The sequence below is a fragment of the Hibiscus syriacus genome, unplaced genomic scaffold (genome assembly GCF_006381635.1).
Source record: "Hibiscus syriacus cultivar Baekdansim isolate YM2019G1 unplaced genomic scaffold, ASM638163v2 tig00111402_pilon, whole genome shotgun sequence".
NCBI classification, from domain to species: Eukaryota; Viridiplantae; Streptophyta; class Magnoliopsida; order Malvales; family Malvaceae; genus Hibiscus; species Hibiscus syriacus.
The window spans coordinates 3,246,709-3,266,000 of record NW_024063082.1 but is presented as its reverse complement, the minus strand read 5'-3'; the positions used below and the strand labels follow the sequence as shown (position 1 = coordinate 3,266,000).

General features: G+C 30.5%; 3 protein-coding genes and 1 pseudogene across 4 annotated transcripts; 2 read left to right on the top strand and 2 right to left on the bottom strand.

Moving 5' to 3' along the window:
* LOC120162536 (auxin-responsive protein IAA16-like) lies at nucleotides 1–1,934 on the bottom strand. 2 transcript variants are annotated; one of them, XM_039172679.1, is made up of 5 exons: nucleotides 1,464–1,930; nucleotides 805–1,043; nucleotides 526–661; nucleotides 383–444; nucleotides 82–210 (listed from the first exon to the last, which is right to left on the bottom strand). In XM_039172679.1, exons 1-5 carry the CDS (start codon nucleotides 1,715–1,717, stop codon nucleotides 173–175), a joined length of 729 nt encoding a protein of 242 aa, XP_039028610.1. In that variant the 5' UTR covers nucleotides 1,718–1,930; the 3' UTR covers nucleotides 82–172. The 2 variants fall into 2 exon arrangements, with proteins under 2 accessions (XP_039028609.1, XP_039028610.1); XM_039172678.1 differs by lacking the exon at nucleotides 383–444 and having other exon boundaries at nucleotides 1–210; nucleotides 1,464–1,934.
* An 8,602-nt stretch (nucleotides 1,935–10,536) lies between these two features.
* LOC120162542 (auxin-induced protein 22D-like) lies at nucleotides 10,537–11,527 on the top strand. The gene is made up of 3 exons (XM_039172687.1): nucleotides 10,537–10,772; nucleotides 10,868–11,170; nucleotides 11,301–11,527. Exons 1-3 carry the CDS (start codon nucleotides 10,570–10,572, stop codon nucleotides 11,374–11,376), a joined length of 582 nt encoding a protein of 193 aa, XP_039028618.1. The 5' UTR covers nucleotides 10,537–10,569; the 3' UTR covers nucleotides 11,377–11,527.
* A 260-nt stretch (nucleotides 11,528–11,787) lies between these two features.
* Nucleotides 11,788–14,331, bottom strand: LOC120162543 (sec-independent protein translocase protein TATA, chloroplastic-like). The gene is made up of 2 exons (XM_039172688.1): nucleotides 13,840–14,331; nucleotides 11,788–12,017 (listed from the first exon to the last, which is right to left on the bottom strand). The coding sequence occupies exons 1-2, from the start codon at nucleotides 14,182–14,184 to the stop codon at nucleotides 11,883–11,885; spliced, it is 480 nt and encodes a 159-aa protein (XP_039028619.1). The 5' UTR covers nucleotides 14,185–14,331; the 3' UTR covers nucleotides 11,788–11,882.
* A 4,132-nt stretch (nucleotides 14,332–18,463) lies between these two features.
* LOC120162108 lies at nucleotides 18,464–19,287 on the top strand (annotated as a pseudogene).
* Nucleotides 19,288–19,292: the final 5 nt, after the last annotated feature.

Sequence of the window (19,292 nt, the reverse complement as noted above, 5' to 3'; positions counted from 1 at the left end):
TTGAAAATAAACTTTTCTATTATTTCTCAAAAATACATTCCTCATAATATTCCTTTTTTATTATTATTTTTTTCTTCTTGCTCGATCACGATTAAACCGGGTTGACAGATGGTCTGATTTTGATCTTCGCATAGGCTTGATTTGGATTGAGATTGTTGTTTTTGAACCAATTTCAGCATCTGTTCTTGCACTTCTCTATTGCTCTTGGTGCTGCATAAATAGCAAATAAACTTCTTTACATATAAATTTCATCTCTCTAAATCAAGAAAGTAGGAGTATTCGAGTAGGTTCATAAATCGAAAATTTGATTCTATTTTTTTCAGTTTAATTTGGATAATATTACTATAATTATTGTGCTTGAAATTTAAAAAATCAAACTAACCAAGTCCTATCGCCTCAGATCCTTTCATTATTCGTAAGCGTTTGCAAGAATCAACGAACATCCTATGAATTTTTAAAAATAAATTAATAGTAAATAATCAAGTGAATATTAAATTAAAAATTAAAGTTGACAAATTAACTTACTCCCATGGGACATCTCCAACAAGCATCCAATCTCCATCTTTGTCTTCATAGGTAGGAACATACTTAGAACCATTCAAAAGATCTATCAATTTGTTCTCGTTCATGAAATCTTTCATTCCTTGTGACTCGTAGTTATCTAAATCATTAACACAAAATAAAATTTAATTTTTCATTAATAGATAAAATTCGATTTCGTAACAGATAACTAATATTATACACAGTTAATACATCAAATATTGGTCCTTAACCGAAATTGAACTTTGTGTTTATGTCATTTACCAATGGTGAAGGAGATGAACATTTTGCTTAAGGCATCAGAGAGATGTTGGTAATTCTTGTAAAGTTTGAGGTCCACCTTGCGTAGATAAGGTGCACCATCCATGCTGACCTTAACAAACGCGGAGGCTATACTGTTGCCGGCCTTCTTGCCGTCACTCTCCTCCTCGGAACTGGCTTTTTGGACGGCCATGATGTTCTTCCGGAAGGACCTGACTGGTGGCCATCCCACCACTTGTGCCCTGAAAGAGTTAATATAATATTCCCTTAATTATTGAAGCAAATTAACATAAAATTGTTGAAAATGTGACTTTCTTAGCCACTTTCCTGTTGAAAACCTTTCGAATTATTGTTTGGTTGGTGGGAAAAGCACTAAAAGATTCCACATGTTCTGTTGTTTTCCCTCTTTTTCCTGACAAACAACCCAAGCTATCAAATATTAAAATTAAAACCTTTTCTTTTTCTACTTTACAAGGCCAAGATCCAATGAAGACTCATCCTCTTCAAGTTCAAATTGATGTTCAAGTTCAACAATATTTATTTATTTATTAAAAAACTATAATAAACAATATATTAATTTCCCAGAAAATATAAACTCATGCAATGAACCTCTAGCTATATCATTGAAAAATAAAGAAAAAAATTAATGGATCGTAGCTTACTTTCCAGGAGGCTTTGCAGGGTCAGTCGAGCGAGGAGCAATAGAGCTCTTCTCCTTCATCTTCTCGGACTCCTCGGATTCGGATTCGGCTTCGGCCTCCTCTGTTGATAGATTAAGGTTCAGATTAACCGTCTCCGAAAACCCTCGTTTGCCGTTAGTGTTGGTCATTTCACCGTCACTTCCCTTGCCTCCCGGCAACCCTAAACGTAACTCCGTCTCTTCGAAATTAATCGTGTGATGCTGTTCATGCTCCATAATGACTATTAAATACAAGTTTTTACGTGAAAAACTCTGAGAGAACCCAACCTTAATCTTCTTTGTTTCTTTCTCTCAAAATCTCTTTTGTTTGCAGTGTGTTTGTTAGAGGAATTGCAAATGAAGTGGGAGGGAGAATATGTGAACATGTTGTGAAAGAAGGCCGAAAATTGGTAGTCTGGGAAGATAATATTTGGTTTTGGAAGGCCTTTCAATGGCCATGATGATGCCACGTGGAAGTTGATGTCATGGATGGTGTTCTATTTAGAATGATTGTAATGGAGTGAGTGAATATATAGATTGGGTTTGGTTTAATATTTGGGTTAAATTTAAGATACTTATTTTTATTTAAATTTAAATTTAACCATAATATATAAATATAATGTGAAAGATTTAATTTTTACATAATAGTGAAAGCTTTAGGTCAGATCTTAAACAAACAAATTATGTTTATTTATTTACATTTTTTAAAACTATTTGGATGAACACAAAGTTGGTGCTGTTATCCTTTACTTTGTTTCTTAGGCTCCACCAACTAACGATGGCAGATGCCCTAAAAATGGATTTTGGTTTCTATAATTTTAATTTTACCAATAAGTTAATTAGTTCCACTTCATTTACTATATCTTTGTTTCATTGCTTATTGTGCATGATTAATTAATAAATAAATAAATAAATTATTGATTCATGTGACAAAAATAATAAACATTTTTTTAATCTATGCATCTATATTAGTAATTATGATCTGCCTAAATTGATATTATTAATTAATTAATACTAATTTAATTGAGAAACAACTTAATCTAATTGATGTCACTGTATAAAATTAATTTTGTGATGTTTATTATTTTTTCAAAATACTAAAAGTCATTTAATCAATTAAATCAATCAATTTATTTCATTTGAAACAATTATTTTCAAAAATATTATAGGAATTTGCCATTTATTTTTCAATTTTGTTTTTATATAACCTTTTCTTTTTATTTATTTTTGTGGGCGTACCATTATCTAATTATTACTGATAATTTTGTTTATGAAAAATAAAGAAAATATAATCCAAGGTTATCCATTACAAACCTTTTTTTTACCCTTGACATACTTATCCACACTCTGGCCACTTCTTGCGGTAACCATTAAAAAGCTCATAATATCATGGCCCATTTGGGTGCCCACTATATTTAAAAAAAATGTTAAAAACAAATTAAAACAATCCTTCAAAATCAAATAGAGTATAATTATGATTTTTAACCCTATTTTTTTCTTATGTTCGTGGTTAGTTTTTTTTATTCATCTTTGCAAGTAATGGCATTAATCTTAGTGTCCATCGCCAGTATTCATTGTTTTCTTCTTTATTTTATCATGTCATATTTTTTTATTTTTAATAACTCTACTTTTATGGAAAGTTTCTTCTGTTTTTTTTATATATTTTCGGTCGTTTGGCCGTTATTTTCATTTATTTTTTTATCAGGGTTAGATTTGACATCACAATGATTGATCAAGATGATACTCATTTGTTATCATTCTGATTTTCCAAGCTTTAGACGCTTGAATTGAATTTAGATACACGATTTGTATTCGTGACGCTCGATTATGTTTTTGTTTTGTCAGTGGTTTTTCAATAACTTTATCTCATTTTGTGATTTGTTTACCGGTACAATCAGATATGTTTGTATCTACCTTTTATTCGAGATTATTTGATTAGTTTTTTAACATTTTTCTTATATGGTCCTTGTGTGATCTTAAGTGGTTAGTTTATTGTGTCAATGATCTTGTGAAAATATTCTTAATATGTGTTTTAATTTACGAGCACAAACTCACTTACCTCAGTAGTTAAAAGAATCGTTGTTGTTCCTAAAGTTTACAGGTTTGAGCAACAACGACTGCAAGGGTGATTGAACGTTCATTGTAAAATAATCGAAAGTACTTAAAACAGATACTACTTTGCAATCAACTTTAGCTTAATAAAATAAAAATTACAATTGTTATCATAAATTTTCATTGTAATTTGAATGTTTTTTAATTTTCAATAAAACTAATTGTTTTCATCCTGGAAAAATACAATCCTTCAAATAAAATACTTAATTAATTAACAAGATTTATCATTTATAATTTTTTAAAAGTAAGTATTAATTAGAGTATTTTATATAATTATTGATATTTAATTTAAAATATTAACGAAAAAAATGAATTATTAACAATAATTTGTATAACAAAGCTAAACTTCATCCCATGTAACTCGATTTGGACTAGTCAAGTAGGGATGCTTATATACTCGTACAAGGATATACAATTAGGACATAAATTTAACTCAAATTAATCATTTTAGGCATGATTAATGATTTGCATTGATTTCTTTACATTTTTTTATTTAATGCAAAGGAATAATGAATTATATTCTTGACCATAAAAATATATATTTTCAATGCCAAATATTGTCGTTTAAACCCAGAAATTGACTTTCTTTTAACATTATTGTAAGGCTATGAGATTGGAAGGAATAAACAAAAGACAAGTGGACAAAGGAGGGGCCCACAAAAAGCATAAGACCGCGTTTGGCGAAAAGTCAGCGAAAAGCATGTGGGAATTTGATTGGGCGGAAGGGGGTCCCACTCTCTCCAAACTTGGTCTTCTTGTTCTTGAGATTTTGGACACCCTTGCATTTTCTTCACCTCAATTAGCATCTTCTCTTCTCCCACCCATGTGCCATACTTCATGGTAGAAAAAAAACAATCAAAATACAAATTTTGGATACAATTTGAAAATATTATAACTAAATAAAGATATATGAGATAGTTTTTTTTAATAATCTGAGATGATTATAAGGATGATATATGTTCTGAATCTTTTTTAATCATTTACAAAGTACATATTCCTAAAACTTATGACTTCTAAGAAGAATAACACTCACTTGAGATCACTTGATGAATTCAAATATATGACTTAGTTATGTGTCAAAGTTTGTATGAACATTTATTATCTTACAGATGATTATCACGAAAAATGTGTATGCAATGCTATACAAATTTGTTTAATTAGAATAATAATTACAATCAAAATAAATTATTAAATATTAAAGTATGTAACTAATATCATCGATAATAGCAGTTATAATCAACGAAATATTATTTCATCACGTTGAAAGCCTAAGAAAATGATTCCCAACTGCCAACAGTGCACTTGCCTTAGAGATGAAATCGTGATGTAGGGAAGGTGTAATTTTGATTAGAGTAAATCGTATTAAGAAAAAAATACCAATTCATCAAAATTTAACCAAAGAGTATATTTTTATAAATTCACAGTGACTATTTATGTGTTTAGAATGATATTTTCGTATAAAATTATTAAATAAATTGATGATAGTATGGGCAACACGTGCATGGGTAACAAGAGGCATAAATCCCGAATTTAATCGACGCAAAAATGTGACACAACACTGAAAGCAAGGGATGACAAGGACAAGCCTTGAGCTCCAAAACAAAACAAAATTAAAGAGCCGGGCCCCATTGCCAGCCTATCTACAGTACGAAATGTCCCCTCCTCTGGGCTTTTCCCCCACAAAAGCCCACTCTCACTATCCCCCGACCCCACACCTGTGCATCCTTATCTATTAATGTGAATCTCACACTGTAATTTCCTATCAGTAAAATTCAATAGCCCGAGTTATTAAATTTATCAACATTTTAAATATAATTACTAGGATTGTATATTTAAATTAATTTATTTGAACACAAATCAATCGATCTCAATGATTAAAGATTATTGTTATTTTTAAAAATTGAGTTCGAGCATATTATATGTGTAGATATTTAAATATTTATTCTCAAATGGTTGAAAATCTTTTGAACATATATTATTTTATAATCTCATACTAATAAAAAAAATTAGGTATATTTTTTTGTTTGAAAAATAGATATAAAAAAGTTTTTTATAACACAATTATACGCACATGAATGAATAACCGAAAATAAGGTTTATGTGATAATACACAATTCGATTTATGCTCCTGCCCACCATGTACTGCTTGTATTTTTTTTTTTAACAAAGTTCAGATAAATTTCCAATTAAATATATCATTTTTTTTCCATTTAATGTATGGTACAAGTAGTAACAAAGATGCACCATGTAAAATTCATGATTGAAAGGCGTAGTCATGTTCAAAAGTATGAGACTTAAAAAGAGCCACGTCCTAAAAGATTGAAATGCCAAATAAACATCCCACGTGCGGCAACTTTGATATAAGGATTCTTAGGTCGATTTAACCTTTTTCCTTTCCTGTGTTTTCCTCTTCTATCTGTTGTACATTTCACATAGATTCTTATCTTTCAAATGGGTACCAAAGATCTTCATATTCCGTACGGTCATCTTATGGTATAAGCCTTGAGTCTCCTTTATTCCTCCCCATCTGCCCTAATCCAAATGAAATCAACATGCTTCTATATCTTTAAACAACTACATAAATCAAGTCCCATTTATTCCTAAAAATACATTTATATATAACAACATGCTCGGGCATATGCTAATTATCATCACTCTATTATGGAGCTTAGGTTTTTCTTGACTTCTAATCAAGTCCCATGTCATCTTAGCTTAATTTGTGGTTACAACACAGAATGTGGACAAGGAAGATGGGCTTTTTCAAAAGGTGAATTTGAGATTGGGGAAGTAGGATGGCGACTTCACCTCCAAAAGAATTGGAATTGGAGTCAGGGTTATAATGGAGGGGGGGGGGGAGTGGGGACGTTTGAAGGATAAGGAAAATGGCTTAATCAAACCAACTAATTACGTTTCCATCTTAACTTCAATTATCCATACTTTGAAAACGCCAAAGTGTTTTAAAGATTAATTGGACAAAACAAAATGCTTTCAACTCAATCAGTTGGACACTGAAATCTTAATCAACTTTAGTGATTTGATTCCTTCATATCTCAAACATCATTTTTTTTATTACATTGTCTTTCAAGATTAATATTATATATGTATACGTAAGATTATAAATCTATTAGTTAATGACTCAATTTAGTTGGCTCATGTTATGAAATCATGAAAATAATGACAAGCAAGCAAATGAGATCGCAGAGAAAGAATGTACAAATTTATGTAAAAACTGTTAAACCTGAAAAATCATAGATAAGGAAAAAGATTTTTTTTCATGTTAAAAATAGATTACGAGATATTATGAAAATCACATTAGTTATAATATTATCGTACTAATCCACACAAAATTATTTTTTTCTCTCACACAAATCACAAAATTCTTTCATTGATTAAATCCTTTGAATTATAGAATTATAGAAAATTCTTTCATTGATTAAATCCTTTCTTATATAGAATTATAGAAAATCATTTCATTGATTATCCTTTGAATTATGGCTAGTATGTCTATTATAAAAATTCAGGATAAAGTGGAATCTAGGGCCCACCATATTTGTAAAATAAATAGAAATTCAAAATATTGAGAAGATGCTTCAATCTTAATTTATGGTGAATTTGATAAAATATAAAGCATAATTAAATTAAGTAGTGTTTACTTATTTGGAAGCAAATGAAATCAAGAAAAATATAGAGATGCTGCTTAAGTGAATGTTAATAAAAGAAAGGAATAGATAAAAGGCAGGTTTGGCAAATAGTAATTTAAAAATATGAGTCATAAGTTTGAAAAATTCTACAACCTTCATCGAACGTAGATGAGTACGATTAACGATAAACACTATTAAATTAATTTAAAATATTAAATTATAAAGAACTAAACTTATAATTATAAATTAATTAAAAATTTAAATGTAATTTAATTAAAATACAATATTTATAAAATGTTAGTTTTTTATAATCTTATTTTAATTATAATTAGATCAATTATTAATTTGGAAAATTTATAAACCCTAATATATTTTCATATATAGCTTTGAAATCACCGTCGTCGCCACTGTCACCACCCACCGGTATCATCTTTCGTCGTCGATTTAATCTTTTTCGTTTACTAGTGGTGAAAGATGATACATGCGATAGCGGCGACGAGGCAGCAACAACAGTGGTGACGGCGAAAACTTCAAAGCTATGAAAATAAATTAGGGTTTATAAATTTTCCAAATTAATATGTGATCTAATTATAATTAAAATAAGATTATAGAAAACTAATGTTTTATAAATATTTTATTTTAATTAAATTATATTTAGATTTTTAAATAATTTATAATTATATGTTTAATACTTTATAATTTAATAATAATCATTTGTTTTCGACGAGCGTGGCAACATTATACCATAAGTTTACACAAATTATTTTCATTCTAGATTTTTATTATAATTTAAGTCTCATTATATATGGTCATATATAGATATACTTAAATTATTCTCATCAACAACAAATTTTAAGTACAAAAACTCGACAAATAAGATATATTTCAATAACAAATTTACATACTCTTTTTACCGTACCTAAAAAAGTTATGTATCATTCTGTTAATTTGACTCTGTGAAGTATATAATTGCATTGAGAGAAAAACTAATAATTGGAATGTGGTTTTAGGATTAAAATTTGGATTAAGAAATGCTGATAACCAAAATTAGGTGGGGATAGGGGACCCAAAATTGGTGTTAAGAGGAAGGAGGATAAGCTGGCAATGGGTGGCGGATGGGATGGAGGAAACCCCAGTTCCCAGCCAGACAGCAGGAGGGGAAGGAGCATAAATCATGTCACTAACAATTAATTTGTGGACCCTTTTTGTTGTGCCTCCACCACTGTGGTCCTTTGAATCAAAATCTCCAACTTGTTCAAGAAAAATTATACTTGCCCACCCTCCTCACTGTTCAAACATCCACCCACTCGTGTGCTCCTGCATGCATGAAAGCAACGGTTATATAATGTATGAATCTCTGCATTTATGATTCAGAGTTTCAGATTGAGGACGACAATCAACCATTGAAATTTTGAGTATGGATTGTTGGTGACCTTATCACATACTTAAATACACGTTTTTTTATAATAATAATAATAATAATTGTTCACTAGAAAAATGAGTGTGGTAGTTCATTTCTTTTGATTTAAACATAGAGGGTAATCAAGTGTTTAATGGAAGAAAAAAGATATAACAAACAAGCTGAATATAACAATGAACAATCGTCTAAGATAGAGAGAGAGAGAGTCAGCATTGCATGATGATTTATATAAAGACTTTTAGTATTGGTACCGTCAACCCTAGGATGTATCTGTAGGTTGACACCGTAAATAAATCTATCATTCAAATGATAGATATAATTGGTAAATCACACGAATCTATCACTAATCACATCCAAAGACTATAGCTAACCAGAAGATATAAAACTTTAAAATTTAATAAACAAAGAAATCACAATTAAGATGTAGTTTCCGTAACATATCCAAAGCAGATACAATAATAATTATTATTATTTCACTTAATTAAGTTTTTATTTTCTAGTATACTCTTAATCATCTTGAAGACAAGCAGAAAGAGAGTAAATGAGAAGGATGTTTCCTCTTTTTGGATGACTTTAGTATGCATGCAATACTTTATAATTCATTAACTCGAACCTTATTCATTAAGTCATCTAAAACAAGGAAACATGTTCCTTCAGAGTTTCCTTCTTGTTTAAACCAAATGAATTCAATCATCAATTTCTTGATTTTGCCAAAAGCATGTTTATATCACATAATTACAACTTGTATATATATAATTCTATATATGTTGTTTGTCAACTTTTGATCATTACAATCAAAGTTCTTAATGGTTAGTTATAACACAGAGATCATATTTTGTCACGCCGCAATTATTTAGGGACTGAAAACATAAATATTCCCACCCTTTCAACCGATGGGAAGCCATTTTACTATTTTCCGTCCTCTGTTCAAAAGAAAATCAAGAAAAAGATAAAAATGGAGGGCCATGGATATTAATTCATATCAAAGCGGCGTAAATTTTAGGTTGTGGCTTATCCATGAAAGGTCATCATATCAAACGATTCAATTTCATCTCTTGGGGGTAATCCGCTCATATGAATCCGTTGGATTTGTTGTGATCTTCTTCAATATTACACGGGCAGCTAAGCTTTGTCCCGACCTTGTCCCCATACTTTTAAGACAAGTGCCTCAATTATGGTGTTTCGATGTTACAAACACCTTAGCTGCCCACCAAGTCCGATCCCATGTGCTAAAAGATACCCTTTGCTCTATATATATATATAAACTCTTAATTAATATATTGATTAAAATATGTAACTTCCATCTAATTATCTTTAATTTAATCAAAATTCCAAAATTATAATAAAATATAGGGTAAACTATAAGTTCAATATCTCAACTATCACTTTTATTCCGTTTTGGTCATCCAACTACTATTTTTTTAAATCAGACATAAAATTACATTTTGATTTCATTTTAGTCACCTACCGTTAAAAATTAATAAAACTATTGACTTGGCATTTTTAAATTTTTTTCATTTATGATGTGGTACTATCTTTTGGTGCCACATCATCACCTTTGTTAATTTTTTTAAAGCTGAGTGACTAAAATAAAACTAAAATGTAACATTAGCCATAATTTGGTGACTAAAACGGAACAAAAGTGATAGTGGGGATACTAAACATATGGTTTACCCTAAAGTATAGTTAATAAGCTTGACTAAATTCCAAATTTAAACAAAATAAAAGGACTAAAATCATAATTAGGATTTTTTATAAAATTTTTAGCCTTTAATTATTTGTAATTTGTTAATAATGTCATTTACTTTTTACTATTACCCTATCATTCTCATGAATCTCATCTATAAAGATACCGTTGAATTTGAGTCAGGCATGCATCTGTTCTTTCTCCTTTAGCAACTCATCATCATTCAGCTATGGCATTGGCAACTGAGAAATATCTCAACCTCGAGGCGACCGAGCTCCGACTAGGTTTACCGGGAATCTCCGACGAGTCTGCTAAGAACCAAACATCGACAACTCCCCGCATCAACAAAAGAGCCTTGTCCGAACAATCCATGTCTGGTAATATTGCCACAGATTCTAAGAACTGTGACCAAGAAACTGCTCCACACACCAAGTAAGCAAATCTTTTTCTCCGAACAAAAACGAAAGATTCAACTTTCCTATTCTTGTTCATTGATTAATGGATACTAATTATGAACAATATTGCAGGGCACAAGTTGTAGGGTGGCCGCCCATCAGATCTTACAGAAAAAACAGCCTGCAACCCAAGAAAAGTGAGGCTGAAATTAGTGGGATTTATGTGAAAGTGAGCATGGATGGGGCTCCTTATCTTAGAAAGATAGATTTGAAGGTGTTCAAAGGATACCCAGAATTGCTTAAGGCTTTGGAAGACATGTTCAAGTTCAAAGCTGGTGAATATTCAGAGAGCGAGGGATATAATGGATCAGAATATGTGCCTACTTATGAAGATAAAGATGGTGATTGGATGTTGGTTGGAGATGTGCCATGGGAGTAAGTTCTTTTCTTCCTTCCTTTATTTCTATGGATTGCAGATATTAAGATTCGAATCATAAATTTCGATCATATATATATCATGTGCCTTAATTCTAGGATTTGCTCTAATTTTATTTTTGGGATGCAGAATGTTCACCAGTTGTTGCAAAAAGCTGAGGATCATGAAAGGATCAGAAGCAAGAGGGTTGGGTTGTGTTGTATGAAAACATGAAGGCAAAAACTCATGAAGAAAGATGAACTTAGGCTATCCAAAGAAGAAACTCGGATCCATAACTTTTTTTTTTATTCTTTGTTGATTTAGCAACAAAGAAGATTGATCCTTGAATTTTTTTTCCAAGCCATAACCTGAAAAAGGAAGATGAAAAACATATTTTCATGTATAGTTTGCCATGTTTTTTTTTAATTTCCTTATGGAATCTGTACAAAAGGAAAACATATGAAGTTCATAACAACGTTTTCCTTCTTCTTTTTCATGTAAATTGTGAATCAAATCCCCCTTTCCATGTAATTCTTATTTCCTTCCCGTTCGAATTTGATTTTTCTTCTCAGCCACATAATTTATATGAGCAACTCAACAGTAAGCATTTTAGTCAATTTATCAAATTAAACAATAACATAACCAATTCAAAATTATTTGTTCGACGTTCATCGGTACAACAGACAGAAACGAGTTCAGAAATCGTATCAACTAAATGATGGTTTTGCTAACTCATACGCTCTCCTTAGAGCTAGAGACCTCAAGATCTGGTTTCTTCTCTTCACTAACGGCAGTGGAATTCTCCTCAGATTGCTCTGATAGAGACTCGGGTTCCTTTTTCAGCTCACTCTCGAACTCCTTTGCAGCCTGCAAAATTTACATGCTTTTGCATTTAGTCTTGTCGTCGATGTAGCGTGCAAGGGTATATCGAAGCGGAAATATTGAAACATCTTGGCAACATGGAAGAAGAACAGATCTTTTAGTAATTGTTAAGGCAGCTTTGTACAATCTAATTGGAACCTCACCTATGCTACTCAGCCTCTCCATTTTTTTTCTATAAGTACCCATGCCCGATACCCCTTATCCAACACAAATCCGAGCATGGTTATAAACCTCCAATGGCTCATCGAATAAATGAAAAAACTTTGAGAAATTGAGCATACTTGTGTTAGACACAACCTCGTATCTAACACTCACGACCAAGTCCGAGTAACATAAAAAGTGGAATAATGTCTGATAGAGAGTGAACTGTTTTCCATGAATCATAATGCTCTAATCAAGCCAAACAAGAACATCATCGGAAAATCAATCTAAAAGGAAACAATTCCCAGGATATCAAGACAAACAACCAATCTATGACACACATCACTTACTGGACAAATAAATGGCATTCCTTTTCACCGAGCAAACAAAAAAGAACCTTCGTGAAAACAGGAAGAATGTAAAGCAAGTCGTACCTAGTTCTGATTTCGAATCATCTAGTTGCATATTCTTCATATTTATCCCATTGAAAATATAATTTTGGAATAAACGGGTGATATAATTCAAAGAGATTCTACGCTCATCTTAATTTGACCAAAGCAAGAATGGTACCCTTCAGCAATTTGAATTTGGAAGCAACAAAACAGTATTATACAGTTGAAGTTTATATGATCACAAAAGAGGTGCTTCTCGGATTAAGTTCACCTAAACAAATACACACACACATATGTATATTATCTTTAGCTATGGGAATGCAGAAAGACAGGCATGATGAAGTTTGAGAATGAACCCAAATAATAATATCAAAAGAACGTAGTTAATTATAAGAATGGGAAGTTCGCTAACAGGAACAGTCAGGTAATAACCCATCCCCAGAAAACTACATTATACCAGTTTGAAATAAGGTCGTGATTTTACCTTAAACACGAAACCCCTAAGAAAACAGACCTTACACTTGGATTTCCAACATTTTTTTTTGACAGAACACAAGAAAGAAGGTACATAATTTTTCTGTTTTAGTTCCATTGGTATTATACATTGCTTTAGTAGAACAAATGTATTTTAATGTTATTGTTTATTTCATTCTCGCATGCGATTCATTCGTGTTTGAAATAAAGACTTCATCAACAACATGCAAACCGACTGTGCTATGAACTTCTGGTAGCAACTTGAACACTTCTGGTAGAACTAGCAACCCTACTTATTCAGATAAAGTTCCACAAAGACAAGGAGTGCAGCATGAATGGCACAGTAAAAAAGGGTAATACCGAAGTTACCCAAACTCAGGAATCATTATTATTGATCTACACATGAAATTTCAGTAATGATTCCAAGGAAACCAAGCTTGTAACTTTAGTTATGATTCAAGAAATGCCAAATAACACTCAAATGCAAACAGAACACGGGACGTTTAAGAAACAATCAAATTAGATTTATCATTTCCTAGCTCAATAATCTCTCAAATTTGAATCTCAATCAATACACCATAAAAAAAAGCCATCTAAATGTTTTAATTGCTCACCTAATTGAACAACAGTAAAAAATTTCCTTACTTTTCATTTCTCCCGTAAAAGTTTCTCAGTGAAAACACCAAAGCTTCCATTTTTGGAACAACTCAATAACAAAAGAACCATAACAGAGAAAAAAGGATTCAAATTCATGGTCAATTTACATATTGAGCAAAACCCATGTAAGGAAATCGACAAACCTGCTGAAAACTTTTGACAGTTTTACCGATAGTCTTCCCTACTTCAGGCAACTTTTTGGGTCCAAACACAAGAGCAGCCACTCCAGCGATAACGACAAGTTCTGGCACACCAAGACCAAACAAAGCATTGCAAGTAAGGCTTTTTTTAGCAGGCTCAGATGTTGTCCTCCATCTTGGTCGACCAACAACAAAGGAAACAGATTTGTTCTGGGGTTTTGCTCTTCTCAACAAAGAAATGGTGTTACTGCCGGTGATAAAATTGGATTGGGAAGAAGAGGAAGGAAGAGAAGCTACCGCTGCTGCTGAGGGACTTGAAAGTGAAAGAGTTATAGAAAAAATCTCCATGGTATTCCCAGTCAAGATCTTTTAATTCGAACAACTTTGACATGTTTTCGAGAATTTAAGAGTTTTATACGAGTGTGAAGTTGAGGCTTTGAGCAAAGAAAATATCAAAGAGGAAAAGATAACAGGGAGCGTATGGTTGGGAACTAATTAGGGTAATTTCATTGTTTTATCTGTTTTGTAATTTGGCTGGTGAAAACAGTCTAACTTGTGGACTATATTCTTATGTAATTTCACTCATAAGCTTTATATGAAATGTTATTTTGATACTTAAATTTTAAATAAAAAAATATTAATTTAATTTTTGAATTCAATTAAAAAATTTCGTCCACCGCTACATCACCTCTATAATATATCAAATATTATGTACGTATGGATAATTTAAAGCATTAAGGGATACCTATGTGTAAAATTTTCAAACTATCCAATATATACACATAATTGAAAAAAAAATGATGACCGTGAGTAACATAATTAGTGAAATCCAACCCAAATTTATTATCTAGCCCTTGAAGGGTTTGCTGGTGGGCTTGAGGCTCCAAGTCCTCGTTGGAACATGCCATCTGTGTAGGAGGATTGCTCAGAAACCCTAAAGTGGTGGCGTCGCTCTCTCTATATGAATATGAGAATAACTTCAGTATTAATCATATATTAATATTTATTTAGTAATTATAATTTTTAACTAATAAAAATGAATCATATCGATATATATAATAGATACAGACGTATAATTACATGAAAAGACTGGAATTAATGAAATTAAGTTATTTCAAAAGTTTGAAAAATTAATTGATTAAAGCAAATCAAATAAATAAACTTAAGTAATCTGGCTTTCGACTGTGATAAAGTTCAAACCAATTAAATCAGCCTTCCGGTTCCTCAACCACTACCCTTTAATTTCAATCAGCAACTAACGATTATCTTTTACTTAAATAAAACCAATCTAATTGAACAAATTTTGATAGTATCTTTCTAATTTTGATTTTTTTATTAGTTAGATTGATTAATGTTTCCAAGAAAATTTATAAGTATAATTATTAATTATAGGTGCATGGACGAAGCCAAAAAAACACATTTTAGGAAGCAAGATAAATTTTTAAATATAATTAGTTTAAAACGTGTCATTTTTTAGGGATCAAAACTATTTTATTACAATCTTAAATTTAAAATTTATAAGAAATAAAAACAAAATTTTATGATTAGTGGGAGACCAAAGCCCCTGCCAAGTGCCAATGACAGCCCTATTTTCTCCGTCCTTATAGGTAATTCATAAAATAATAAATGTCAAAATACTCATAATAAAATCAATATAAAATACTCGTATTAAAAATTAAATGATATCCAAAATTTAGTCAAAATATATTTAAATAAAACCTAGAAAGCCAATTCCAACTTAAATTTCAAAGAAAGACTTGTATAATATCAAATAAAAAAATATTTAGGAATCAAAATTTAATTTAAATAATAATTAAACTACGGAGGATTCTAATTTGAACTAGACCAACATATTTGAGCCATTCCGTCTCTCATTATCTATTTAATTCGTCCATATATTTAAAAGTTACGATGAACCGACTGTTTTAAATTTTAAAATTTGTAAATAAATAAATTTAACGAACCGATTTTTTAGTTTTTAAGGGTTGAATGTAATTATGTAAGATAAATTCCACCGCTAATTATTAAATTATGAGGGTATTTTGTTTTAGAGGTGGTTGATTAATATTTAATTAGCCTGTATTTTGTTTCCTAGACAAAGTTAAGAGTCTGGCACTTGCCCAATTGAATTGCAAATAGATATTTGCATAAAAGTATTTTAATATTTAAAGCCTGGCACTCGTCCCATTGGATGCACAAGCACAGAAGTGTATTTAAATTCATCTATTGAATTCAAAATTTTTATGTTTTTACTTAAAATATTTTTTAGGGTAAACTATACGAATAGTCCCTATTATTTAGAGTTTGACCGATTTTGGTCACCAATTAAAAATTTAAGGGTAAATGGTCCCTCACATTATCGGTCCGTCCGATTTAAATATCTCTGCTATTAATTTTTGTTAATCTCTTTTTTGAAGTCCTTAACATGGTTGAGAGACTAAAATCGAACAGGAGTTAACACTTAAGGGATTAAAATTGAATGGATCGATAACATTAAAAACTAAAATCAAACTAATTGATAAAGTTAGGGACAATTCCCCCTTAAAATTTAAAGTCATGACCAAAATCGGTTAGGCTGAAAACATAAGGGACTATTCACGTAGTTTACTCTATTTTTAAATATGGAATCATTATTTAACGACAATGATTAAAATGAGGGTTTTTCAATTTCAGTGACTAAAGTGCAAGTACCATAATAGTCCGTTACTATTAGAGTAATTCACCCTAAATTAAACTCATACGTTTGGAGTTGGTCAAATTCTAAAATAAGAAAATTAGGTTATACTAAGTTGTTAATGAATGCCCTTAACAGTTGTACTATAGTTGTTCGGAATTAATATTTTTTTTAATTCAATGTATTTCAAAACTATATAGAGTCTAGCTAGAGTTTATTGTCGTTTTCTATATTGAATACTGAAACAATATTTCATTAAAAAAATTCACGACCGTACAAATAATTATCAAGTCACCATCAAGTGGGAAGCTTCATGGAAAATTTCCTAGAGAAAATCTCATGGAAAATGGAAACTGAAAAGTGAATTCAAACCAGAAATCAATAAACAGACTTTGCAAGAATGCGTTTTTATGGAAATATCATCCTCATATCTATTAATTATCAATCACACATTTTTTTCTCCTAATATTATTAATTAAAAATTCTTTCTAACAAAGTACGGATTACTATGTGTCTTCGTGGGGTTTTATTCTTTAACATATACGGAAGACGTAAATCATGATGTGCACCTTCTATGGAAAATGTTAACATGACTCCACGTGAGAAGGCGCGTTGTAAGGGACACATTCTAAAATCCACATAATTTCTAAAAGCATTTTAAAAATATATACTTTAAAAAAATAAAAAAATAAAAACTATAAGGACTAACATCATAATTTAATGCATATTAGTTCTATGAGTTTAAAAGCTTAATGGGTTTAGCTTATATAGACATATTTGAGTGTTTAGGTTATGTTTATTGACAATGTAAGATAAAAGCTAAAATGTGTACTTCTTAACTTTTTTATCTTTATATTTAATTAATCTACTTATATATTATTGTTAAATTACATTAGGTTAATATTTATTATTAATGTTTATATTAATTAAGATTATATATATTTTTATATGTTAATATATTTAAATAATTACATTAGGTTAATATTTATTATTAAGGTTTATACTAAATTAAATTTTAAAACTAATATATATCAAAGGGGAAACGATATACTTATGTAAGATCGAGTATAAGATTAATTATATTCGGGCGGCTCAAACGCCTTAAAATATTGTATGTTTTTTTGTTTTAAATTTAGGTTACGAGATAATAGGTAATTTTCATGTAATTTCTTTAATTATGTGTTTTTGATGTAGTAATTTGAGATCAAATAAGCTACAAGATGTTTTTCCTTATGAAATTGGTGAGCTTAAGAGTCTAACACATCTGTAAGAAGTACCTGGAAGTATGTTTTTTCACGTTATGATAATCAAGATTGTTACTTTATACTAACAAAAAAATTGATTAGGTATATGAGCTTCAACAATTTTAAAGGGGAGATCCCAAAGGAGTTAACAATAGTGTATAAGTAGGTTCATTAGATATAGAGATAAAAAAGTTAAGAATATACCTTTAAACTTTTATCTCACATTATTAAGAAATATAATTTAAACACTCTAATATGCCTATATAAGCTAATCTCATTAAACTATTCAACTCATTGAACTAATATGTATTAAATTATGATACTAGCCCCTATAATTTTATTTTTTTTTAATTTTTTAAAGTATATTTTTTAAATGATTTGAGGGTTGATGTGGATCTTGGAAGGTGTGCTTCATGATTTGTGTATTTCGAATATGTCAGAGGTTCAGCGAAGACGCAGATGACGATTCGGGTCTTTCTTTACGCGACGCCAACTCGAACATAACCCTACAAAAATATAAATGGTGATTCGTACTTTGTCAGAATAGGTGCTATATGATCCTAGGGTGATATTTCTGTAAAAAGCCTCGGAAGTAATGGACATTGAAATTTTAAAACTCAAATACCACAAATTCATTTATTACAATTCTTGACATCATCAGTTTTGAACAAGGGAAGCTTTTCTTTCCCCACAGATTAAATCAGCAAAGATGGGAGAAATCATGTCCGAACAACTAGTTTCTGAGTTTCAATAAGCCTTCTGTCTCTTTGACAAAGATGGAGATGGTAAATTTTTTGATTCGATAATAATGTCCGAATTACTTGTTTTACAGGCTGCATAACGATGGAAGAACTAGCCATTGCAATCAAGTCATTGAATCCGAATCCAACGGAAGAAGAGCTCCAGAACATGATCAATGAAGTTGATACTAATGGAAATGGAACTATTGAATTCGGGGAATTCCTGAATCTCATGGCAAGAAAAATGAAGGTGATTCATTAACCTATCTCCAGGTAAGACCTATCACACTACAACTTCGTAAAAAGGTTTTTTGTCGTCGGAAAAATAAATATTTCCGATGATTTATTTTCTAACAAAGAAATATTATACGATTATTTTTTATTTTTTATTTTACAACAGGAAGCTGAAGCAGATGATGAACTGAGAGAAGCTTTCAGGGTATTTGACAAAGATCAAGATGGCTACATATCACCTCATGAGGTAGGTTAATTCTTGTGTTCGTGTCGTGTTTTCTTTTCCTGTATTACATATGATTATCATACTGTTTTTTTTATTATTATTAAAAATTGCATCGGAACTAACAGATGAAGAGTTAGAGCAGATGATCAGAGAAGCTGATTTGGATGGAGATGGTCAAGTTAATTATGAAGAATTCGTCAGAATGATGTTGGAAGCTGCTTGATATTCAAGTTCAGTTTTATTCACCCAATATAACTTTTTAGATTGTAATGAATACATAAAATATATGTTATCCTTAAACTCGAATTAAGAGTATATATATTTATTGATTGATAGGG